We start from the raw sequence: 26404 nt of genomic DNA on the forward strand, positions 1-26404 counted from the left end.
CCCCTCTTGCTGAAGCATATCCCTCTAGGGCATCCGGCAGTCCGATGAGCGAACTGCCGAATATAGGGAAGAGATGCCGTGAGAGCGGCGATCCATCGCGGCCGACCATAGACTAGTTCTACCGCAACGCGGTATAGTTTTGTTAAAATATGCTTGAAATGTAACTGTTTTCGTCTTGTTTGAATAAAAAACATTCGGTTTGCATGTAATTCGTCTGATTTGTTTAACACCAGTTTGAAAATGTATGCATATAGCATTGGATGGCCGGCTCCCACATCCGTGTCCGCGAATTGGCCCTCCTATCCGCGGACATATGCGGTGTCTGGTTTGCGGGAGATGCCTTTACTAGGATGTACTCTGCATAAATAAAAATATTTCACGCTGAATGGTGAAACTCTTTTTTGTTGTGTTCTTGCATTGTCATGGTATCTCTAATGTCATGCATCAAACCACCTGTAAACGTCTATAACCGTATGGATTGCACTGTCCGAATACTTTGTGCCCTCTGGCGTCGTCCATCGAACGTCCGTGGACTTGTCCGCGCATCCGAATTCATGAAAACCAAAAGCAAACCTGGCGGAGGTTTGCGGACATCCGGACAGCAGCCATGTCGGATTCCGATACCCCAGGCCCATAGACCCCCCCACACACACATGAATCCTCGCTTTTCTCACTCTGTCCCTTCGTCCTTGTTGTGTATCCACGTAGTCCGAGGTCCCCGTCCCCGGAAGCAACCCAGAAAAGATCGAAACACAGTTCTTTTCGCCGCCGGTGAAGCCTCGACGACTCAAGTCGCGACTCGCCTAAGACGATGCAGATCTTCGTGAAGACCCTGACAGGTAAAACCATCACTCTGGAGGTGGAGGGTAGCGACACCGTGGACGGCATCAAGGGCAAGGTCTAGGACAAGGAAGGGATCCCGCCGGACCAGCAACAGCTCATCTTTGCCGAGAAGCAACTGGGGGACGGTCGCTTGTTGGCGACTACAACATGCACAAGGAGTCAACGCAACACCTGGTGCTCTGCCTCCGCAGTGGCACCACCATCAAGGTGAAGAGGCCCACCGCCAAGGAGATCGACATCGACATCAAACCCACTGACACGGCCGACTGGATCAAGGAGCGCGTCGAGGAGAATGAGGGCATCCCGCCCGTCCAGCAGAGGCTCATCTTCGATGGCAAGCAGATGGCCAGCGACAAGACGACGCAAGAGTACAAGGTCAAGGGCGGCTACGTGCTCCACCTCGTGCTCGCCCTCAGGGCCGGTGGCTACTAGAATTTGGGTCTTACGGTCGCTCGCTTTTCCATGAGGGTGTAGCTTTGTGTTGGAAACGAGAGTTTTGGCAATGCTTCACGATGTATTGATCAATGCATAGCGCACGTATATATGGAGTACAAGGTGGGCCACAACCTCAACTATACAAAGACTAGGAGGTGGGCCAAGCTATACAATATACATGCACAAACCATATATTCAACACCCCCCGCAGTCGAAGCGTCGCCGGAGACGCAAAGACTGGACCTGAACTCCTCGAAGACAGAAGTAGGCAGTCCTTTCGTCATGACGTCGGCGAACTGCTGCGTCGTCGGGACGTGGAGGACCCGGATGCGCCCAAGAGCCACCTGCTCATGAACGAAGTGTATATCGAGCTCAATATGCTTCGTTCGACGATGATGGGCCGGGTTGGCGGAGAGGTAGACGGTGGAGACGTTGTCGCAGTAGACGAGCGTGGCCTTGTGAACGTCACAAAGCAACTCCTGAAGCAGCTAACGAAGCCAAGAGCATTCAGCAACGGCGTTAGCCACTGCTCGATACTCAGCCTCGGCACTCGAGCGGGACACGGTGGGCTGTCGCTTGGAGGACCAAGAGATCAGGGACAGCCCAAGGTAGACACAGTATCCCGAGGTGGAGCGCCGTGTGTCCAAGCAGCCGGCCCAGTCCGCATCAAAGTAGGTAACGAGGTCGGTGGAGGCGGAGGCCGTCAGCGTAAGTCCCAAGGACTGGGTGTCGCGTATGTATCGGAGGATACGCTTCACCAGAGTCCAGTGAGAGTCGCGCGGAGCATGCATGTGAAGGCAGACCTGCTGAACAGCATACTGCAAGTCGGGGCGCGTCAGGGTCAGGTACTGCAAGGCACCCACAATGGAGTGGTAGAAGGTCGCATCAGATGCAGGCGAACCCTCCAAAGCGGAAACCTTGGCCTTGGTGTCGACGGGCGTAGGAGCGGGCTTGCAGTTAAGCATGCCAGCTCGATCGAGAAGCTCATGGGCGTAGCGCTGCTGGTGCAGGAAGAACCCATCGGGTCGTCGAACCACCTCAATGCCAAGGAAGTAATGCAGGGGACCCAAGTCCTTCAGGGAAAACTCATCGCGGAGACGAGCAGTGAGCCGCTGGAGGAGCGCGACAGTGGATGCCGTCAGAATGATGTCATCGATGTATAGCAGCAAGTAGGCCGTGTCAACTCTGTGATGATACACGAAGAGGGACGCATCGGAGCGAGTCGATGTAAATCCGAGCGTCTGCAGGAAGGCGGCGATGCGCTGGTACCAGGCCCGAGGTGCCTGCTTCAACCCGTAAAGTGAACGGGAGAGCAAGCACACCTGATCTGGATGCGTGGCGTCGACGAAGCCAGTAGGCTGCTCACAGAACACCTGCTCAGCTAGGTGATCGTGCAAGAAGGTGTTGGACACGTCCAACTGATGCACATGCCAAGCTCGGGACACGGCTAGCTAGAGCACAGCGCGGATCGTGCCCGGTTTAACAACCGGGGCAAATGTGTCGGTGAAGTCCACGCCCGCGCGTTGCCGAAAGCCCCGAACCACCCAGCGAGCTTTATAGCGCTCGAGAGTGCCATCCGGACGAGTCTTGTGCCGAAAGACCCACTTGCCCGTGATGATGTTGGCACGGGGCGGCCGAGGGACGAGCTGCCATGTACGGTTCCGCTGGAGCGCGTCGAACTCTTCCTGCATCGCAGCGAGCCAATGAGGATCCCGAAGGGCTGCTCGAGCTGACGATGGGAGAGGGGACGGCTCAGAGACGGAACCAGCGAGAAGGTACTCATCGCTGGGGTACCGTGTGCTCGGGCGGAGGTGCCAGCCCGAGAGCGAGTCATCGGGCGGGGCAGCGGGTCCGGAGCGAAGACGGGCGACGACAAGTAAGAGCCCGCCTCCTCCGAGGCCGCCGGGGAGGCCGACAGCGTGGTCGGGGCCGGGGATGTCAAGGGCGTCGCGGGCGCCGAGGGAGGTGCAGCCCCCAGGGCAGCCAACCGGGGAGAAACTCGACCCGTGGCGCGGGGGGCACCCTCAAAGCCGGGGGGCGGCCCAAGAGAGGCACGTGAGCAGCCGTCACTGGGAGCGGGCAAAGCCGCAACATCCGAAGGTACCTGCTAAAACGGAAAAACCATCTCATCAAAGTAAACGTGTCGTGAAGTGATCACCCGGTGTGAGATAGGATCATAGTAGTGGTAGCCTTTGGTGTTGGGGGGATAGCCGAGAAAGATGCAGGCCACAGACCGAGGTGCGAGCTTGTGAGGAGTAGTGGAAGCGATGCTGGGGTAGCACCGGCAACCGAAAATGCGGAGCTCAGCATAGGAAGGTGGCGTGCCAGACAAGAGGTGATGAGGTGCAAAATTCCCGCGAGTGCGACAAGGACGAATGTTGATGAGTAGTGATGCGGTGGCGAGCGCGTCGAGCCAAAAACGCGGTGGCACGTTGGCGTGAAAGAGGAGGGTGCGAACGCAGTCGTTAAGAGTGCGAAGCACACACTCAGCGCGGCCGTTTTGTTGCGAAGTGTACGGGCAAGTGAGACGAAAGATCGTGCTGTGTGTGGCGAGAAGGTTGTGGATCGCAAGGTTATCAAACTCCTCCCCGTTGTCTGTTTGCAACGCATGAATGGGACGTCCAAACTGCGTGGAGACATAGGAGTAGAAAGCGGTGAGAGTGGCAACAGAGTCCGACTTTCGCCGCAACGGGAAGGTCCACACATAGTGCGAAAAATCATCAAGTATGACAAGATAATAAAGATAGCCTGTGTTACTTGCAACAGGAGAGGTCCAAACATCACTATGAATTAACTCAAACGGGTATGATGCGACATGCGAGGAATTGCTAAAAGGAAGACGAACATGTTTGCCGAGACGACCAGCATGACAAGTGTGATCGTCGATCTTATTACACGTGAATGAAAAACTCCGAAGAATATGACGAAGGGTGGTTGTAACGCCCGGATAATCATGCTACAGTAATCTCACGCTAAGCTTGCCACGTTACCTCCGTTACTGTTGCTAACCTCGCAGCATTTCGAAACGGAGTCAAATTCAAATTTAAAATTAAATCAAACGATAAAAGTTTTCAAACATCAAAACAAAAATGTTCGGTGGGTGCCAAATAATACACTGTTAATTATTGTGGAGAAAACTCCTTTTTAGAAAATGCCTAAGTATTTTAAAATGGATTAAAAGGTGAAAGAAAATAAATAAAAGAAAATGCAAAACAAAACAGAGAACAAAAAAAAAAAAAGCACCCCCGAAATATCTGCTCCTCCTCCCTCCCCGATCCAGAACGGGATCGAGAGGAGGCCACCGCCGCCGACCGCCCCCGCCGGCCTCGCCCTCGCCTCGCCGGAGCGCTACCTCGCCGGCCTGCACCCCGACACCGCATCGCCGTCGTCTCCGTCTCCTCCCCGCGCACCGCTGCCACCTCCCTACGGCCCCAGTGAGCCGCACCTTCCTCCCCCCTTTCTCCTCTGCCCCCGCGCGCACCCCGCCGCAGCCGCCAGCCCCGTGCATCACCGCCGCACGCGCGTACGCGCATCGCCCCCCCAGCGCCCGTCTGCTCCCGCCTCGCCGCACCCTGTGCGTGCCGCCCGCCCGTGCTGCGCCCCTGCTCGCGGTGCGCGCCCGCGCCCCGAACCGCACGCCCGTCGACCGGCCTCCGTCGCCCGCCCCCTCTCCTCTCGGTCACCGCCGCCCCGCTCGCGCTCCGGCGCGCCCAGACGCGCCCCCGCCGCGCCTGGCCACGCACCGCGCTCGCCCGCTCCAGCCGCTGGCTGCGCCCGTCGCCCCGCGCCGACGCGCCTCGCCTGCGCCGCTCGCTCGCCGCGCCACCGCCTTCGGCCGCCGCAGGCCCCGCCCCGCCGCACCTTGCTCACCGGCGGCGCGCCTTGGCCGCGGCCACGCCTCGGGCGTGTGCTCGCGGGTTCGCCCGCGCCCGCGCCCGTAACCCGCACCCGCACCCGCATCGCCCCCTCTGGGCCACTGCCAGGTGGGCCTCGCCCCACCTGAGCCACTGCCCACTGGGCCCGACCCCGTGGGCCTATGACAAACGGGGCCCAGCCCACAGAACGAATATACAAAAAAATAAAAATAAAAATAAATAATAAATAATAAATAATAAAATTAAAAATAAATAAAAATAATAAATAATAATAATAATAAATATAATAATAATAAGAATAAATAAATTAATAAAAATAATAAATAAAATAAATTAATAATAATAATAAGAATAAATTAATTAATAAAAATTAATTAATAAATAAATAAAGAAAATAAAAATAAAAATAATTTTAATTAATTAATTAAGTTAATTAATCCTGTTTAATTTAATTAAACAGTAATTAATTAGCTAAACCCTAATTAACCTAAACAGTGAATGACGGGTGGGTCCCACTGGACCCACATGTCAGTTTGACTTAGTCAACCCCTGTTGACTGCTGATGTCAGCATGACATCATGCTGATGTCATAAATCCAAATTTCGAATTAATTTAAATGATTAATTAAATTCCAGAAATTAATAAAATCTTTAGAAAATCATATCTTTTAATCCGTAACTCGGATTAAAATATTTTCAACATGAAAGTTGCTCGGAACGACGAGACGAATCCGGATACGCAGTCCGTTCGTCCACCACACCTCCCTAACCTATCGAACTCGCAACTTTCCCCCTCCGGTCCGTCTGTCCGAAAACGCGAAACATCGGGAATACTTCCCGGATGTCCCCCCCTTCGCCGGTACCACCTACTGTCGCGTTAGGACACACCTCGCACTGTTCATTGTCATGTCACGCATCGTCATGCTTATGTTTGCATTGTATTTACTGTTTCTTCCCCCTCTTCTCTCCGGTAGACTACGAGACCGACACTGCTGCTGCCCAGTTCGACTACGGAGTCGACGACCCCTCCTACTTGCCAGAGCAACCAGGCAAGCCCCCCCTTGATCACCAGATATTGCCTATGCTTCTCTATACTGCTTGCATTAGAGTAGTGTAGCATGTTACTGCTTTTCGATATCCTATCCTGATGCATAGCCTATCCTTGCTACTACTGTTGATACCTGTACCTGCAATCCTACATGCTTAGTATAGGATGCTAGTTTCCATCAGTGGCCCTACATTCTTGTCCGTCTGCTGTGCTATACTATCGGGCCGTGATCACCTGGGCGGTGATCACGGGTATATACTTATATACTATATACATGACACATGTGATGACTAAAGTCGGGTCGGCTCGTAGGAGTACCCGCAAGTGGATCTTTGTGGCGGAGCGACAGGGCAGGTTGAGACCGCCTAGGTGAGAGGTGGGCCTGGCCCTGGTCGGCGTTCGCGGATACTTAACACGCTTAACGAGATCTTGGTATTTGATCTGAGTCTGGCCATTTGGTCTATACGCACTAGCCATCTACGCGGGAGTAGTTATGGGTATCCCGGCGTCGTGGTATCAGCCGAAGCCTTCGTGACGTCAGCGACTGAGTGGCGCGCGCCGGATTGGACTGGAACGCCACTAGGCTAGGTCTGCTTCCGGCCGCGTACGCAACGTGCAGGTGTGCATAGGGCGATGGGCCCAGACCCCTGCGCGCATAGGGTTAGACCGGCGTGCTGACCTCTCTGTTGTGCTTAGGTGGGGCGGCGACGTGTTGATCTTCCGAGGCCGGGCATGACCCAGAAAAGTGTGTCTGGCCAAATGGGATCGAGCGTGTTGGGTTATGTGGTGCACCCCTGCAGGGAAGTTTATCTATTCGAATAGCCGTGTCCCTCGGTAAAAGGACGACCCGGAGTTGTACCTTGACCTTATGACAACTAGAACTGGATACTTGATAAAACACACCCTTCCAAGTGCCAGATATAACCCGGTGATCGCTCTCTAACAGGGCGACGAGGAGGGGATCGCCGGGTAGGATTATGCTATGCGATGCTACTTGGAGGACTTCAATCTACTCTCTTCTACATGCTGCAAGATGGAGATGGCCAGAAGCGTAGTCTTCGACAGGACTAGCTATCCCCCTCATATTCTGGCATTCTGCAGTTCAGTCCACTGATATGGCCCTTTACACATATACCCATGCATATGTAGTGTAGCTCCTTGCTTGCGAGTACTTTGGATGAGTACTCACGGTTGCTTTTCTCCCTCTTTTCCCCTTTCTATACCTGATTGTCGCAACCAGATGCTGGAGTCCAGGAGCTAGAGATCCCGAGGATGATGCTACATGGAGTTCGGCTTCGAGGAGTAGTTAGGAGGTCCCAGGCAGGAGGCCTTGCCTTTTCGATCGTTGCTACTTTTGTGCTAGCCTTCTTAAGGCAAACCTGTTTAACTTATGTATGTACTCAGATATTGTTGCTTCCGCTGACTCGTCTATGATCGAGCACTTGTATTCGAGCCCTCGAGGCCCCTGGCTTGTATTATAATGCTTGTATGACTTATTTATGTTTTAGAGTTGTGTTGTGATATCTTCCCGTGAGTCCCTGATCTTGATCGTACACATTTGCGTGCATGATTAGTGTGCGGTCAAATCGGGGGCGTCACAAGTTGGTATCAGAGCCGACTGCCTGTAGGAATCCCCCTTTCCACACTCCTTGGCCGAAGTCGAGTCTAGACATTCCAAAACTTTTACTAACATGGCTGTGTGTCTTACGGGCCCACGTCGCCATTGGGTGGTACTAGGATCTTTTACTCCTCGACCTTTACTCTGGGACTCTGAGCTCTCTTCTACTCGGGTTAAACGAATTTACTAACTCTAACACTAGGATCCCGTGACCGCATTCACCCCAAAGTTGGATAAGCCATAGTTGTTTCTTAGAATAGTATTTTGAACAATTCACACACTGTCATTTGACTCCTTTGAAACGTCTTTGCTTTCAGATGGAACCCACGAGGCAGGTCGTTCGCCACACGACGGCCATTGGTGCCTCGGGATCACCTGCGGTGCTAGCTGAGATGATGCCCTATCTGGGTTATCGCTGGCACCCTGAGTACACCGTCTACGAGGAGTACCAGGACTTTAACCAGGAGCAGTACCGTGCCATCGTCCACCTCTACTCTCGGGAGTATGACTCCACTACTGTGCTGCACACCGCACATGGTGTTGGTGTGACCATCGATATGGCTGTCCACGATGCTGCCTATGCTGCTCTGACACGTCTTCGTGGAGAGTATCGGGAGTTGGACACCTCCCCTTTCAGGCACATTGCTATCGCATCTGATGTTGGTGCGGAGGGATACTATACTGCTGCCTACTCCATTGTCACCCGAGAGCCCTTCTACCATCAGAACCTGGTTCTGCATGCTGATGGGCTGGATCGAGCTAACCGAGCTCTTCGTCACGAGATGTACACCACCCGACAGCACCTTTACCGTGCCCTGACGCTGCTGCACCCCTTTGTCCGATCTGGACAGGTACCGCGTACTGCGATCTACCCAGCCAGGACCGTGATGCCCCACGGTGTCGGTTGGCCAGAGGTGGGAGGCTACTCTCCCGCACTTGGTCCTCTTCTGCCACCTGAGCGTCGGGCTCTACACCTGAGTATCCGTGGCCCCCAGTCTGCTGACGTGGAGGGCTATCCGTTGCCTCACTACCAGCTGTCGGGCTACGATTACCTCCACAGTACCTCTTGGGACTGATGTAGGCTTGCTTGTAGTGTTAGATGCATTCGCCGCGAGCCTGTGTGCCGCCTATGATGTTTTAGTCTATGTACTGAACTCTGTGTACTGAACTCTATGCATGACCCCTTTTGTAAGTTATGCCAACTACTATGTAGTAGCTATCTTGCTCCTCTCGTTATGCATGTTTCATCATGAATGATTCTTGTCTTTGCAAATGTTTCTCAAATGCTGAACTACCCCTGTTATATATTAGCAGGATGGTTAGACCAGGTGGTCGTGGTCGTGGTGGAAATGCCCCACCACCACCTGAGTACATGGCTGGTATGATCCAACAATTTGAACTGAACCGCCAGTTCATGGAAAATATGATGGCTCAGTTTCCTCGCCCCAATATGAACCAGCAGCCAGCCCAAGTGACTCTTCAAGATTTCATACGCCTCAACCCAACCATCTACCGCAGCTCAACTCAGCCTCTGGATGCTGATGACTGGCTCCATGACATCACCTATGAGATGGAGTCTGCTGATGTAGCCCCTGCCAGCTATGTCACCTTTGCTTCCTTCTTCTTGAAGGGACCCGCAGCTCAATGGTGGGACAGCGACAGGCGTACTCTGCCAGCTGGAACAATCATCACATGGCCAGACTTCCAAGCTGCTTTCCGTGCCCGCTTCATTCCTCAAGGAGTCATGGACCGGAAGAAGCGTGAGTTCCGCAACCTCACCCAAGGCAACAAAACTGTCGAAGCTTATCAGCGGGAGTTTCTGGACTTGTCCCGCTATGCTGAAGAAGACATTGCCACTGATGCACGCATGCAGGAGAAGTTCCGTGATGGCCTTCATGCTGACATCAAGCTCGCACTTCTAGTGCATGACTTTGCTGATTTCGCCACCTTGGTGAACAAGGCCATCAATGTCGAAACTGGTCTGCAGGAATACCAGAGCTCTCACAGGCGCAACCGTGACACGGGCTCATCTTCGGGCTCGCCCGCACAGAAGCGTAAGATATGGATCCTGAACAGCATGTACCGTCCAAATGCATCTGCCCCAAGGCAGACCTATGCTGCACCTCGTCTGCCTCCACCACCATCTAGGCAGTCAAGACTTCCAGCTCCACCATCCCAAGCTCCTGTTCCCACTCCGAATAATGGCTTGTGCTTCAGGTGTTGTCAACCAGGACACCGTGCTAGAGAATGCAACCAGAACCAGAATCAACTGGCCCTTCCAGCAACTGGCCGTGGTAACAATCAGCCCCGCAACAACAATGCTAAGTCTTATGGTCGTGCTCATGCCAACCACGTTGATCTCAACGAAGCTCAAGACCAGCCTGCTACTGTGATGGGTACACTCCTCGTAAATTCAGTACCAGCATCCGTTTTATTTGATACAGGTGCATCGCATTCATTCATGTCAGAAGATTTTGCATACAAGCACGACGTTAAATGTGAGGAGATGAACACCTCTGTATTGGTCAAAAACCCCGTGGGACAGTGTCAAACCTCCCTGGTTGGCATCGATGTCCCCGTGGAAATCGAAGGGCTGGAATTCTATGCCTCTCCCATTATCTTGAAGTCGTCTAACATCGACCTCATTTTGGATATGGATTGGTTGAAAGCGCATACTGCTTCTATAGTTTGCGCCACTAAGACCGTCCATCTGCTACACCCTTCAGATGAGATAGTTACTTACCAAGCCCATCTGGTGCAAAATGCCGAGGCAAGGCTCTATGCATTGAATGCAGTGAACGCTGCACCACTCGAGGGCATTGAAAACATTCCCGTCGCGCGTGAATTCCTCGACGTCTTCCCTGAAGAACTTCCGGGGATTCCACCTGCTAGAGCTGTCGAATTCATCATCGACTTGAAACCAGGCACCACTCCTATAGCCAAGCGACCCTACAAAATGTCGCCGCATGAACTCCTTGAGCTTAAGGAGGAAATCGACAAATCTCTTCGCAAAGGATTCATTCGCCCAAGTTGCTCTCCTTGGGGAGCACCTTCTCTCTTTGTCAAGAAGAAGGATGGGACAAACCGGTTAGTTCAAGACTACCGTCCTATAAACCAAGCTACCATTCAGAATAAATACCCCCTTCCTCGGATCAATGATCTGTATGATCAACTGGCGGGTTCGTCAGTGTTCTCTAAGCTCGACTTGAGGTTGGGCTACCACCAGATCCGTGTTCGCGAAGAGGATATCCCAAAGACCGCCTTCGTGACTCGCTATGGTTCATACGAGTACACCGTCATGTCTTTCGGTTTAACCAATGCTCCAGCCACCTTCTCTCGTCTGATGAACTATATATTCATGGATTACCTCGACAAGTTCGTCGTGGTTTATCTGGATGATATCCTGGTATTTTCCAAGAACGAAGAAGAACATGCTGAACATCTTCGACTTGTGCTGGAAAAGCTACGAGAGTATCAACTATATGCCAAGTTCTCCAAATGTGAATTCTGGCTACCGGAAGTAACCTATCTTGGGCATGTCATCTCTAAGGATGGTATTGCCGTCAACCCCGAGCGAGTTCAGGCTATTCTTGATTGGACTCCTCCCAAGAACGTTAAGCAAGTCAGAAGTTTTCTCGGTCTCGCCAGCTATTGCCGTCGATTCGTCGAGAACTTCTCCAAGATCGCCAGGCCTCTGACTAACCTGTTACATAAGGGCGTCAAGTTCCAATGGACAGACAAATGTCAGGAGAGTTTCCAGGCACTCAAAGACAAGTTGACTTCTGCTCCAGTTCTAGCTCCACCTGATACTAAGAAGGACTTTGTCATTTACTGCGACGCTTCCCGTCAAGGATTAGGCTGTGTCCTAATGCAAGACCGCAAAGTGATTGCTTATGCCTCTCGGCAATTGCGCCCTCACGAAGAGAACTACCCAGTTCACGACCTCGAACTTGCTGCTGTCATTCATGCGCTGAAGCAGTGGCGACATTACCTTCTCGGTAATTGTTGCGAGATCTTCACTGACCACCAAAGTCTGAAGTATCTGTTTACTCAGCCAGATCTGAACCTCCGTCAACAGAGATGGATGGAGCTTGTTGCAGACTTTGACTTGGGTATTTCCTATACGCCAGGCAAGGCTAATGTAATGGCTGATGCCTTGAGCCGCAAGTCTTACTGCAACCACCTCCAGATTCATAAAGTTCAGCCCTCGCTTGTTGAAGAATTCAGGAAGCTGAACCTCCATATTGTTCCTCCGGGTGCACTCGCTCCCCCTCCTAAGGAGTTTGGCAAGGTGAACCTCCACGTTGTTACCCAGGGTTCCCTCAATACCCTAGTTGCTAAACCAGATCTCGAGGACAGCATCAAAAGGCTACAGAAGTATGACTCTGAAGCCCACAAGATTAAGCGCTACCTCGCAGAAGGAAAGCCCTCATTCTTCACCATTGTTGCAGATGGCACCTTATACTTCAAGGGCCGCCTAGTGGTGCCATGTGCAGAGAAAAACCTGGATATGACACAGGAAGTTATGAAAGAAGCTCATGATACGCCTCTATGTATCCATCCTGGTAGTACAAAGATGTACCAAGACATCCGTCAGAGATTCTGGTGGTCTAATATGAAGCAAGACATTGCTCGATATGTTGCTGAGTGTGACGTTAGCCGTCGTATCAAAGCAGAACATCAAAGGCCTGCTGGAACTCTGCAACCTATCTCTATTCCTGAATGGAAATGGGACCATGTTGAGATGGACTTCGTCACTGGATTTCCCAAGTCACAGAAAGGTAATGATGCTATTCTTGTCGTCATTGACCGGCTTTCCAAAGTTGCACATTTCCTGGCGGTCAAGGAAACGATCACTGCTAGTCAACTGGCAACGCTCTATATGTCCAGGATTGTTTCACTCCACGGTATTCCATTGGTTATCAGTTCAGACCGTGGCAGCTTGTTCACTTCAAGATTCTGGGCAAGTTTCCAAGAAGCTATGGGAACTCATCTGTCATTCAGTACTGCGTTTCATCCTCAATCGCAAGGACAAGTTGAACGCGTCAACCAAGTTCTCGAAGACATGCTTCGAGCTTGCGTTATTTCCTTCGGCAAGAAATGGGAGGAATCTCTCCCGTATGCTGAGTTCTCTTATAATAATAGCTATCAAGCTAGTCTGAAGATGGCCCCCTTCGAAGTGTTATATGGACGAAAGTGCCGAACCCCTCTGAACTGGTCAGAAACTGGGGAACGTCCACTCTTCGGTCCGGATATTATCCAAGATGCCGAAGAACAAGTCCGCATTATTCGCGAGAATCTCAAGACTGCTCAGTCACGTCAGAAGAGTCAGTATGACCGTCATCATAAAGACATGGTCTATCAACCTGGCGAAAAGGCTTATCTTCGAGTCACACCTATGAAGGGTGCTCACCGCTTCGGGATCAAGGGCAAACTAGCTCCTCGCTATATTGGCCCATTCACTATTCTCGAAAGGCGTGGAAAAGTGGCATACCAACTGGAGCTACCGCCGAACCTTTCTCAGGTTCACGATGTGTTCCATGTGTCACAGCTCCGCCGTTGCTTCAAGGACCCAATCCGAGCTGTGGATCATGAAGTGCTCGAATTGCAGCAAGACCTCTCCTATAAGGAGCATCCGGTCCGCATTCTCGACCAAGCTGAACGCCGCACACGTCAGAAGGCGATCAAGTTTCTCAAAGTCCAGTGGTCGCACCATTCTGAAGATGAGGCCACTTGGGAACGAGAGGATCGTCTGCGCGAAGAATACCCCACACTGTTTCCTTCTACCTCCTAAATCTCGGGACGAGATTTCTTGTAGTGGAGGAGATTTGTAACGCCCGGATAATCATGCTACAGTAATCTCACGCTAAGCTTGCCACGTCACCTCCGTTACTGTTGCTAACCTCGCAGCATTTCGAAACGGAGTCAAATTCAAATTTAAAATTAAATCAAACGATAAAAAATTTCAAACATCAAAACAAAAATGTTCGGTGGGTGCCAAATAATACACTGGTAATTATTGTGGAGAAAACTCCTTTTTAGAAAATGCCTAAGTATTTTAAAATGGATTAAAAGGTGAAAGAAAATAAATAAAAGAAAATGCAAAACAAAACAGAGAACAAAAAAAAAACAACAAAAGCACCCCCGAAATATCTGCTCCTCCTCCCTCCCCGATCCAGAACGGGATCGAGAGGAGGCCACCGCCGCCGACCGCCCCCGCCGGCCTCGCCCTCGCCTCGCCGGAGCGCTACCTCGCCGGCCTGCACCCCGACACCGCATCGCCGTCGTCTCCGTCTCCTCCCCGCGCACCGCTGCCACCTCCCTACGGCCCCAGTGAGCCGCACCTTCCTCCCCCCTTTCTCCTCTGCCCCCGCGCGCACCCCGCCGCAGCCGCCAGCCCCGTGCATCACCGCCGCACGCGCGTACGCGCATCGCCCCCCCAGCGCCCGTCTGCTCCCGCCTCGCCGCACCCTGTGCGTGCCGCCCGCCCGTGCTGCGCCCCTGCTCGCGGTGCGCGCCCGCGCCCCGAACCGCACGCCCGTCGACCGGCCTCCGTCGCCCGCCCCCTCTCCTCTCGGTCACCGCCGCCCCGCTCGCGCTCCGGCGCGCCCAGACGCGCCCCCGCCGCGCCTGGCCACGCACCGCGCTCGCCCGCTCCAGCCGCTGGCTGCGCCCGTCGCCCCGCGCCGACGCGCCTCGCCTGCGCCGCTCGCTCGCCGCGCCACCGCCTTCGGCCGCCGCAGGCCCCGCCCCGCCGCACCTTGCTCACCGGCGGCGCGCCTTGGCCGCGGCCACGCCTCGGGCGTGTGCTCGCGGGTTCGCCCGCGCCCGCGCCCGTAACCCGCACCCGCACCCGCATCGCCCCCTCTGGGCCACTGCCAGGTGGGCCTCGCCCCACCTGAGCCACTGCCCACTGGGCCCGACCCCGTGGGCCTATGACAAACGGGGCCCAGCCCACAGAACGAATATACAAAAAAATAAAAATAAAAATAAAAATAAATAATAAATAATAAAATTAAAAATAAATAAAAATAATAAATAATAATAATAATAATAAGAATAAATAAATTAATAAAAATAATAAATAAAATAAATTAATAATAATAATAATAAGAATAAATTAATTAATAAATAAATAAATAAAGAAAATAAAAATAAAAATAATTTTAATTAATTAATTAAGTTAATTAATCCTGTTTAATTTAATTAAACAGTAATTAATTAGCTAAACCCTAATTAACCTAAACAGTGAATGACAGGTGGGTCCCACTGGACCCACATGTCAGTTTGGCTTAGTCAACCCCTGTTGACTGCTGATGTCAGCATGACATCATGCTGATGTCATAAATCCAAATTTCGAATTAATTTAAATGATTAATTAAAATCCAGAAATTAATAAAATCTTTAGAAAATCATATCTTTTAATCCGTAACTCGGATTAAAATATTTTCAACATGAAAGTTGCTCGGAACGACGAGACGAATCCGGATACGCAGTCCGTTCGTCCACCACACCTCCCTAACCTATCGAACTCGCAACTTTCCCCCTTCGGTCCGTTTGTCCGAAAACGCGAAACATCGGGAATACTTCCCGGATGTCCCCCCGTCGCCGGTACCACCTACTGTCGCGTTAGGACACACCTCGCACTGTTCATTGTCATGTCACGCATCGTCATGCTTATGTTTGCATTGTATTTACTGTTTCTTCCCCCTCTTCTCTCCGGTAGACTACGAGACCGACACTGCTGCTGCCCAGTTCGACTACGGAGTCGACGACCCCTCCTACTTGCCAGAGCAACCAGGCAAGCCCCCCCCTTGATCACCAGATATTGCCTATGCTTCTCTATACTGCTTGCATTAGAGTAGTGTAGCATGTTACTGCTTTTCGATATCCTATCCTGATGCATAGCCTATCCTTGCTACTACTGTTGATACCTGTACCTGCAATCCTACATGCTTAGTATAGGATGCTAGTTTTCCATCAGTGGCCCTACATTCTTGTCCGTCTGCTGTGCTATACTATCGGGCCGTGATCACCTGGGCGGTGATCACGGGTATATACTTATATACTATATACATGACACATGTGATGACTAAAGTCGGGTCGGCTCGTAGGAGTACCCGCAAGTGGATCTTTGTGGCGGAGCGACAGGGCAGGTTGAGACCGCCTAGGTGAGAGGTGGGCCTGGCCCTGGTCGGCGTTCGCGGATACTTAACACGCTTAACGAGATCTTGGTATTTGATCTGAGTCTGGCCATTTGGTCTATACGCACTAGCCATCTACGCGGGAGTAGTTATGGGTATCCCGGCGTCGTGGTATCAGCCGAAGCCTTCGTGACGTCAGCGACTGAGTGGCGCGCGCCGGATTGGACTGGAACGCCACTAGGCTAGGTCTGCTTCCGGCCGCGTACGCAACGTGCAGGTGTGCATAGGGCGATGGGCCCAGACCCCTGCGCGCATAGGGTTAGACCGGCGTGCTGACCTCTCTGTTGTGCTTAGGTGGGGCGGCGACGTGTTGATCTTCCGAGGCCGGGCATGACCCAGAAAAGTGTGTCTGGCCAAATGGGATCGAGCGTGTTGGGTTATGTGGTGCACCCCTGCAGGGAAGTTTATCTATTCGAATAGCCGTGTCCCTCGGTAAAAGGACGACCCGGAGTTGTACCTTGACCTTATGACAACTAGAACTGGATACTTGATAAAACACACCCTTCCAAGTGCCAGATATAACCCGGTGATCGCTCTCTAACAGGGCGACGAGGAGGGGATCGCCGGGTAGGATTATGCTATGCGATGCTACTTGGAGGACTTCAATCTACTCTCTTCTACATGCTGCAAGATGGAGATGGCCAGAAGCGTAGTCTTCGACAGGACTAGCTATCCCCCTCATATTCTGGCATTCTGCAGTTCAGTCCACTGATATGGCCCTTTACACATATACCCATGCATATGTAGTGTAGCTCCTTGCTTGCGAGTACTTTGGATGAGTACTCACGGTTGCTTTTCTCCCTCTTTTCCCCTTTCTATACCTGATTGTCGCAACCAGATGCTGGAGTCCAGGAGCTAGAGATCCCGAGGATGATGCTACATGGAGTTCGGCTTCGAGGAGTAGTTAGGAGGTCCCAGGCAGGAGGCCTTGCCTTTTCGATCGTTGCTACTTTTGTGCTAGCCTTCTTAAGGCAAACCTGTTTAACTTATGTATGTACTCAGATATTGTTGCTTCCGCTGACTCGTCTATGATCGAGCACTTGTATTCGAGCCCTCGAGGCCCCTGGCTTGTATTATAATGCTTGTATGACTTATTTATGTTTTAGAGTTGTGTTGTGATATCTTCCCGTGAGTCCCTGATCTTGATCGTACACATTTGCGTGCATGATTAGTGTATGGTCAAATCGGGGGCGTCACAAGTGGTGTTGGGATGACCGAGACGGGCGTGCCAAAGGTCCACTCCGACGGAAAGCGCCATGGGTGCAGCGACAGAGGAGGTGGATGAGTGGACCGGGTAGAGCTCGTCGGGGCTGTCACATTGGTGGAGCACCATCCGGGTACGGGCATCCTTAACAGAAAAGCCAAACATGTCAAATTCAACGGTAACAGGATTTTCACGTGTAAGAGAACGAACGGAAACAAGCTTTTTAATGATGTCAGGAGAGACAAGTACGTTAGAAAGATATAACGACATGGAGTTAGAAGGAAAAGCAGCATGGCCGACATGAGTAATAGGCATGGAAGAACCGTCACCCACGGTAATGCGAGCAGCGGTGTGAACGGGGTGAGCGGCAAGAAGGTTACCGGGGTTGGCAGCCATGTGAGCCGTGGCTCCGGTGTCCATATACCAGTCGCCACCGCCAGTGTACTGCTGCGGCGTGGGGGCGGTGTGGAGGGCCGCTAGGAGCGCGGGGTCCCAAGGCGCCGGCGGAAGAGCCGGGGCGGACGACGCCGACTGAGGCGGTGGCGCCACGAACCCACCGGCCGAAGGCAGCCCATAGGCCGCGGAGGGGCCGTAGAGCGGCACGGGCGGATACGGCTGAGGGGCCGCATGAAGCGCCCGATGAGCGGCCGGGCGGGCGCCAAAGAGGCCCGGAACGGGGGCACGCGGTACAGGCATGGAGTACGCATGCACAACCCTGGTTCAGGGGTTCTGGCCGGCCTGCCAGGGCGCCGGTGGGAACTGCTGCTGCTGCTGCTTGCGGCCGCCTCGTCCACGGCGGCCCCCGCGGCGCTGCTGCTGCTGCTTGGCGGGGGGCTGCGGCGGGGCCGACAGCTATTGCGGGTACGGGAACCCGGGCGGCGGCGACGCCTGGAAGGGGCCCGGGGCGGGCCTCAGCGGGGCGGTGGGCGGCGCACCACCGCGGGTACCGGCGGTAAGGGCGGTGTGGTTGGCCCGGGTGCGTGACATCCGCATCCTCCGCTCCTCCAACTTCAGGTACGCAACGATCTTCGGGAACGTTGGGTTGGTGATGAGGGGGATGTTGGAGGCGGCGTTCCCGAAATCGTCGTTCAGGCCGGCGATGAGGGTGCTGAGGAGGAGCTCGTCGGAGACCGTCTCACCAAGGTCACGGAGCTCGTCAACAAGCTTCTTGAGGCGCATGCAGTAATCGTCAACAGACGTGTCGAGCTGCTGGCACCCAAAAAACTCGCCGTGCAAGAAAACCTTGCGTTGGAGCGCGTTGTCGGTGAAGAGGCCGTTGAGCTTGGTCCAAACGGCGTGAGCATCATCGTCGGCGGAGACCACCGTGTGGAAGAGGTCCTTCGAGATGGTGGTGTAGAACCAACGGATGAGAGTGGCGTCGATGGACATCCACTCCTAATCGTCCTTCATGAAGCGGGAGTCCATGGAACCATCGATGTGATCCCGGATGTTGTACTCCCGAAACACAAGGGAGAAGTACGTCTTCCATGCATAGTACGTGGAGGTGAGGTGGTCGAGGACGACGGGAACCCGGGCGAGGATGTTGAGGTCGCGGATGACGACGGGATCGGGACCTTCGAAGGGGTTGGTGCGACGGCCGCGGGTGGTGCCAGAGGAGCCGGGGGAGGCCATGAGGGGATGGGGGTGGCGACGTCTCGCGGGGGAGCGGCGCGGCCGAGGGGTGGAGGCGCGGCCCGGAGGGCGGCGCGGCAGAGTGGAGGCGGAAGCGGGGGCGGCGGCGCACACAGGGGCGGCGGGGGCGGCGGCGCACACAGGGGCGGCGGTCGCGGCGGCGTGGGATCGTGGCGGCGACGGCGGTGGGTGGTGGCGGCGGCGGCGGCGCACGAGTTAGGGTTAGGATCTTAGATATGATACCATGTTGGAAACGAGAGTTTTGGCAATGCTTCATGATGTATTGATCGGTGCATAGCGCACGTATATATGGAGTATAAGGTGGGCCACAACCTCAACTATACAAAGAGTAGGAGGTGGGCCAGGCTATACATTATACATGAACAAACCATATATTCAACACTTTGGTTTGATTTCTTGCGTACAATTTTGTGTGTCTATAAGATTTTGGTTGGAACTTTTTGAACAATGTTTGAGTCTCTTTTAAAGCAATAATGTTTGAGGTTACATGTACGTACAATCACAACAGTTGTCTGCACAATAATCTTTTCCCACCGTTCATATATTTTTACCACCAATCCACTAAATCAAAGATATGAAAATTTGTATTGAGCCAAACGTTGCCTCGCCGTTTGAATATATGCAATTTTTACCGCTATAAGGCACGGCGCTGACCGTCCGACTGGATCGGACGGACGAGAACCACGCGGGAATGCTGTCCGGCATTCAGTCGTAGAATGGACCAATTTTGATCCCAAAAAATAGAATGGACCAATTTCGCCTCCAGGCTACAGCCTGGTTGACTCTATATCTATGGTCGCAGAAAATGGTTTTTCTTTTGGGTGAATTTATTTGTTGGGCCAGTTAAGTTAATATATAACACCAACAGATTTGTGCTGAGTTATGAAAATGTTTTTCAGTGTATTTTCTGCTATATTATGAAAATGTAAATTATTTATGCACTATTCAAATGAGAAATATTAGCCTAAATTTATGTTGAAAGTTACTTTAATGATGAGATAATTTTATAACGTTTTTCCATGGGTTATAATGGACCTAATTACGGTATCAATCATTTTATTTATCTTTAGTGCTTTCTAAGTTGTTTCAGTTCTCTTTATGTTTATGCATTGAAAATAAATCTAGTATTATGCTAAAAATCATGTTTTAATTTTTGAATACGGTTGAACCAATTGGAAATTATATTAAAAATTCATGTGGCATTAATGTTAAAAATGTCATTTCATGGCAATTTTTTAATGATGATCGCCTTTTAGCATCATTTTAATGTGAAAATTCATCTTGTAAAATGATATATTCACCATTATTACTCATTCACTAAATTTTCAAAAAAATATTATTTGAAAATTTTAGTTTAGTGTGGTGTTTATGTTGATGGCATCCTTGTGGTATCTTTTTAATGATGCGATCATTATCAACAAGCACATGCCACCTTAAGGAAATGTTAATTTTCGTGTGGTTTGGTTTTCCACACCGCACCATGCGGCACAATATGTTTGGCCGACATGCCTAACGGGCAAAATTAATGTTTTCTGATGTTGCATTTTATCTTATTGAATGCACTGTAGAACTAGAATGGCGTTGATGAAATTATGGTCGATTCTCTAAACTAGCTCGCTCCAGAATAAGTATAATAGAGTGTGACTCGCTCTACTACTGATACTCCCTCCGTCTCAAAATAAGTGTCTCAACTTTATTATGACTTTGTACTAAAGTTAGTACAAAGTTTAGACACTTATTCTGCGACGGAGGGAGTATAAACTAGCTACAGTTGGTAAGTTCTTTGTCAAGTGATTAGAGATAAGTTTACGAGGCGAATATTCTTTTCCCTGGTTAAAATTTCATCAAAAAGGGGAGCTGACCTCTACACAAGAAGCCGGTCCATAAAAGTTACAGTCTCGAATGTAAGCAGTCCAACACTGAACAAACACTTGTTCCAAAAACGGCGCGGCAAGTCGCGCAACAGCTTCTAGTAAGTACACTATTCTAGTAAGTACACTGTAGCCAATCTGTTGAAAATGGAACACAAAATTTGACGACGAAATCCACGTGACTTTTACAACCCCTGCAACCTTTCTGTGTTCCATCCAAACTCAAACATGTGAGAGAAAAACAAGAAGCAAGCAAAAGACGCTCCGCAATTGCTTACCGAAAGTTGTTATACAACTATTGCAGTAGATAAAAAATCTCTTAATTTTATTAAACAAAAGTCAGCTGATGTACAAAGCATGCGAACAACGTAATCTGCAGAAACTAGCATTCTTGTAGTGTTATATGGGATCAAACCTGAATTTTGTTCGCATGTTATTCAGAAGATTTACGACATGTGCTAAACCAAATATACTCCAGGTGCGCAGCAAAATGCAGCAAGTCGCCTGCATTTTCATTTTCTGAGTAAACATGGGTGTATTAGCATCGCCATATTCAGAATGATAGGTGCTAATGAAAATGACTGAAACTTATAGGCTGAGTGTCCGGCCGCATCAGCATCACCATGTTCAGAATTCAACCTTTGTGAAAACACAAATTCATTTTCTGCTGATGGACTCAAACTTTCAGCAGAGTTTCATCTAAGACACCACATCTGTGCCAACACCAGATGCTTCATCTAAGACTAAGAGAAATGCAGGTGGCAACGTTGAAGTAGTGTCCATTGTCGAACACATTACAGACTAATGTCACTGCACCACTGATCAAACAGTTTCGGAATATTAGAACCGTGATGCCAACGCAAATAGGTTTCTTATTATACTGTCTGGAGAACAAACCAAGTTTAGCTAGTAGAAACACAACAACTGCTTGGTTTTCCTAAACCCATTTCTCAGTGGAAGGAACTGGGTTCTAATGTGCCGCAGTCATACCCAAAATATAAAATACTTGTGCCCTGCATTAGGGCAACCCAAAATAAAATTCAGCAACTTTTGGTTTTGGGGCAACTGTTTTGGCCGAAGAGGGACTTCATCAAATTCATACTGACACAGATTTTGTTAGATCTGGTATAGGAGGCACTGCGGTGGCTGTATGCATGGACTCTTCTGGAAATTACTTGGGATCATGTACGCCAGTAATTCATGGCATGAGAGAAGTTTCAACTCTAGAGGTATCGCTTGCAGGGAAACTCTATCTTTGGCGGATGATCTTCTACTAAACAATTTTCTAGTGGCTACTGATTCTAAGCAGGTGGCTAATGATATCAACATATGCTGCACTGGTATTCATGGTCTGATTGTAGCTGAGATTAAGTTAAGGACAACCAAATTTAATTGTAGTTTTTGTTTTTGAGTGTCAGGCCTTGAATAGAGAAGCCCATTTACTAGCCAAGCTTTCTGATTCTTTAGATTGTGGTAGACATGTCTCATGATCACAGTTATTTTCCCAGTTTTGTGAACTATGAATAACAAAGTTTGGTGGTTCTTAAAAAAGAAGTTGCTGGAGCCGTTTTTTGCCCTCCAAATAGTAAAAAAACGACTGAGATGCTCTTACTGAGAACGAACAACACTATGTACAGATACCAAAACCAGTGTACTCCAAATGGATAGGATTGTCAGGTAATAGTACTGAAACATGTTAACCAGAAACATGTAAAGATACTCTAAATAGTTCAACAGTGTCCACGATCGATTCACTCTAGACTGTTGACCGGGTCTTGGCCCATTCCTTAGACACCACTTTTCGACAAACTTTATTCAAGCCCTGCAATAAGCCTACGGGAGAGTCGACCAAGTCACCTTCACTGAGATCAACCCAAAACCAATCTTTATCTGTCGAGTATCAAGTCCATGCGTGCCTGCCATGAAGGGACAACAGTCCTCCACTGAATCGGATGACTTCGAGGCCACCTTGAACTTCAAAACCAGAGTGGAACCATTCTTTACAGCAACCACAGACCTCTTTAAATGACGTGACTCACCAATTGTACCCTTGAAGAGCCGAATTCCTTCGTTATAACCACCGATAAAACAACGCAAGCGCAGATCAAAACTGCTCTGCACTTCTGACACAGCAACTTCAATATTCGCCATGACTGCGTTATCAACACGTGCTATGGTTAAGTCAACCGCACCACAGTCGCCTTGGATGCGACATTTCAATGCACAATTCCTTAGGTCCTGGTCGTCTATGTCTGTTACACCATCAATCAGCTGGTAATCATCCCTTTCTTCCTCACCTACCTTGATCCGCATGTCATATTCCACTAGAATAGTGGAAATCAAATCTATCCCTCGCTTAGGGCCAGCCATGCCGATGAGAGAACCCTACAAATTTGTTACTGTTTAGTAGCTCTTCATATGGAAGTAAGAAACAACTAAAGCTTTATACTACCTCTGTTTCTAAATGTAAGACGTTTTGGCAATTCAAATTGAACTACCAAAACACATCTTACATTTAGGAACAGAGGGTGTACTTCTCTAAGCTGTTTTACTTGCAACATTAATTTTGTAATACTTTACAATTGCTGACCAACATCTTTGCCACATATCAAACTGACTGGTTACATAGTGTACACCAGTGTTTGGGAGGGGAAATTGGCCCTCGGTATTTATTTGACATTGTTCAGATCCCAATTTTTACATAAGCATGTCGAAATGAGAAGAGAAAACAAAATGACTTAATGGTGATGCAATGATTCATGCTGGTGTGTTAAGTAGCAACTAAGAGCCCGAACTATTCTGTTTGATTTTGTTTGGAATACATGATATACTCACTCAGTTCCATAATTTATAAGTTTCTCATAGTAAATCACCTTTCCACAATATAAACTTGGTGTAATGGTGGCCTAAACAATCCAAACTACCATTCTGATACGTCTGTACAGATAAATCACAAGACTTGAGAGTGCTTGCTGTTCCATGCATACACCATACAGTAGGTTTGGCCTTACAATGTGAAATGAATAGATTTGACATAAGTCAGGTATTTTGGATTGTGAGAACTTCCCCAGTGGGTACTTTATACCATATGGAATGCTTCAAGGGGACAAATACATTGTTTTATACTTGAGGGGGTTATTAAGTAGACTTATTGCTTGAAATAATCGTAGGTAAGTATGGATTCGCACCTGCTTCACAATGATGGGATCATCCCTGCTTATATTGACAACATAATTACGCAATGTATCCAGACCATCCCGCACTGCTATGTATCCATACAACTCTACTGGGCCAAGATCCACAAGTTCAGCCAACTTTAATGAGAAAATTTGTAACACGCGATTAGGTTGATGCCGAATGCATTCTCCATTGCTGATGTCGCAATCTGTGGGATCTGGTAGCCGAGCTTCATAAAAAAAGTAAAGAAATAAGTTAAATTGTAATGGAAAACAATACAGGAAAAAAAAATAGTCGTCATACAAAAAGTAAGCGTGTCACTAGAGGATTCCATGGCCCTATTGGAAGTTTCCTTTTCATCCAAATGAAAATTATCGATGTTCTTTTTACTATGAATATCACTCCATCAAAGGTTTTTGTTTTAGGAAACCCAAAGAAAAAGCGGGTAACATTTCATCATGTTAGCAAGTAAAGGTCCATTTCACCCTCCCAGGTTATTTCATAACCCCCTAAACTTATTATTGGTTATGTCTACCCCAAGAATTACTAAAACAAGTCAATTCAGCCCTTGATGAAAATATTCTATTGTTTCACTTTCTAGAAGTCTTATTGTAAGTTGTTTATTTTTTATTTTGATGGTAGATAACATCACAGTCTATATAATAAAAAAAATCATAATTTTCCATCTTGCATACTTGGGAGCAACTAAACCTACTTCAACGCTCATGGTACAAAAATATGTGCTAAAAATGCAAGTTTATGAACATATTTCTGTACGGTACATGGTGACAACAAAAAGGGCAAAACCTAACAAATGCAACTCCTGAATGCCAATGCATCTACATTTAACTTGTAAAAGTAAGGAAAGTAAAGAAAAATAGCCAGATGATTTCAACTGAGAACACATCAGTTGACACTATAGCTTAAAAAGGTGCTTGTAACAAATTGAAATAGGTAAAGAGAGATTATTTACTTACTCTCACTACGGTCATCAACATTATAAAACCTTTTCCACGAATGAGTGTTCCTGTATAAAGAACCATCACGGTGTCTGCTTTTTGGAAGAACTCCCAGGTCAAGTACATCATCTTCTTCGCCATCGCTTGCTACCAATGCGCTCCTTCTATTGGTTGCACTCCTTCCGTTTTCATCACAACCAGAGATGTCCACAATATTCGAAGATGCATCATGTTTGCCGGCTATAGTATTCATATCTTGCAAGGTTGTCCCACTAGTCATGCTCCGAGATCCAGGTGGAAATCTATCACCAAAGAGAATAAAGAGCAAATAATCTGAGCACCAGACAAAAAAAATCAATTCTTTTTCGGTTCCCCTTTTATTTCGTGGGAATGGGATTAACTATAAGACCCCACACCCCCTGCCTTATTATTTACAGAAATCAACACACGAAGGATAATTAAAAGGGATTTTTCTCGAATATACACGCAGATAATTAAATGAAAAGGGATAAAAACCCACAGTTGGTCAGAATCCAGATCCAAAACTATAGCAAGAAAAGAAGCTAAAGGCGCAAAATTCGGCATCAGATGATGAGAACGTACATACCGGGAAACACGACGGACGGGTAGATCTGGAACCATCATGAGAGGGAAAGGTCGGCGTGCAAGCGGTGGTGGCGACCAGCAAGGCGGGGCGGAGGCCATGAAAGAGAGGAGAGGTCGCGAGGTAGAGGAGAGGCGGCACGGTGGGTCATGAGAGACGGCGACGCCAGGCCGCCGGAGGAGACGGAAAATCTGACGGGGGACTGGCATCTGAGCGCGCGGCGGCGGGAGAGGTGGGGGTGTGCCGGTGTGGAGAATGGGGAGTCTTATCAGGTTTTCGCTTTTGGAGAGGCGGCGCACCATGATGAACCTATCGCGGACGCTGACGGCGATAAGCCTGCACGCACGCACGCCTTCAGCCTAGATGAGCCCAAAGTTCGTCATGAAGAACTTGTCCACTCCCAGTTCCCCAACTTCATCGGTGAGGGCGGCTTCCACCCCGTCTTCAAGGCTGCAGCCCACACGCAGGTCTCGGCCTGCACAAGGTCATCGTCGTTACCTCGACCTCGACGACAACGATGGCGTCCGGGAGAAGCGCGAGGGGCCGCTAAATGTCCTCCGTACTTGTGGTGTGATCGATTGCAAAAGTCGGAACGAGATTCTCTGACTTATAGATCGATCTACTGCCGAGGGACGTAGTCCGTACGCCTTGCGTCGTCCGGCGATCTGACGACTCGCTGTGATGTGCGCTCTTTTTTGTTGTTGAGAAATTGATGTGCGCTCTTTCTTTCTCTCCTGCTCGTGTCCACACGAACACAAGCGGCCCATGCGGCCCAACAGGACGGCACCCATTCGAGTGTGGTGTATTGACCGACTTGGCGTGCATGGATAAATTTTGGAATGAATAACATGGCATTGTCATTGTTATTGATTTGGATTCTTCCCAACGCGTTATGCTGCCGAAATTTTCAGCCA

General features: G+C 49.8%; 1 protein-coding gene and 1 pseudogene across 1 annotated transcript; one reads left to right on the forward strand and one right to left on the reverse strand.

Moving 5' to 3' along the window:
• The first annotated feature begins 811 nt into the window (after window positions 1-811).
• LOC123169678 (ubiquitin-NEDD8-like protein RUB2) lies at window positions 812-1275 on the forward strand (annotated as a pseudogene).
• A 21087-nt stretch (window positions 1276-22362) lies between these two features.
• On the reverse strand, window positions 22363-26150 carry LOC123166583 (uncharacterized). Its single transcript, XM_044584398.1, has 4 exons — window positions 25494-26150; window positions 24905-25188; window positions 23939-24156; window positions 22363-23135 (listed from the first exon to the last, which is right to left on the reverse strand). Exons 1-4 carry the CDS (start codon window positions 25790-25792, stop codon window positions 22584-22586), a joined length of 1353 nt encoding a protein of 450 aa, XP_044440333.1. The 5' UTR covers window positions 25793-26150; the 3' UTR covers window positions 22363-22583.
• Between the last annotated feature and the right edge of the window lie 254 nt (window positions 26151-26404).

Source organism: Triticum aestivum, chromosome 7D, assembly GCF_018294505.1.
Source record: "Triticum aestivum cultivar Chinese Spring chromosome 7D, IWGSC CS RefSeq v2.1, whole genome shotgun sequence".
Classification (NCBI taxonomy): Eukaryota; Viridiplantae; Streptophyta; class Magnoliopsida; order Poales; family Poaceae; genus Triticum; species Triticum aestivum.

Excerpts from the sequence above, each read along its gene's own strand:
- LOC123166583 (XM_044584398.1), bottom strand. The coding sequence starts at position 25,792 with ATGGTGCGCCGCCTCTCCAAAAGCGAAAACCTGATAAGACTCCCCATT. Across the intron at positions 25,189-25,493 it reads CCCGTCCGTCGTGTTTCCCG|ATTTCCACCTGGATCTCGGA; the intron begins GTATGTACGTTC and ends CTTTGGTGATAG. Across the intron at positions 23,136-23,938 it reads ATCCCATCATTGTGAAGCAG|GGTTCTCTCATCGGCATGGC; the intron begins GTGCGAATCCAT and ends ACAAATTTGTAG.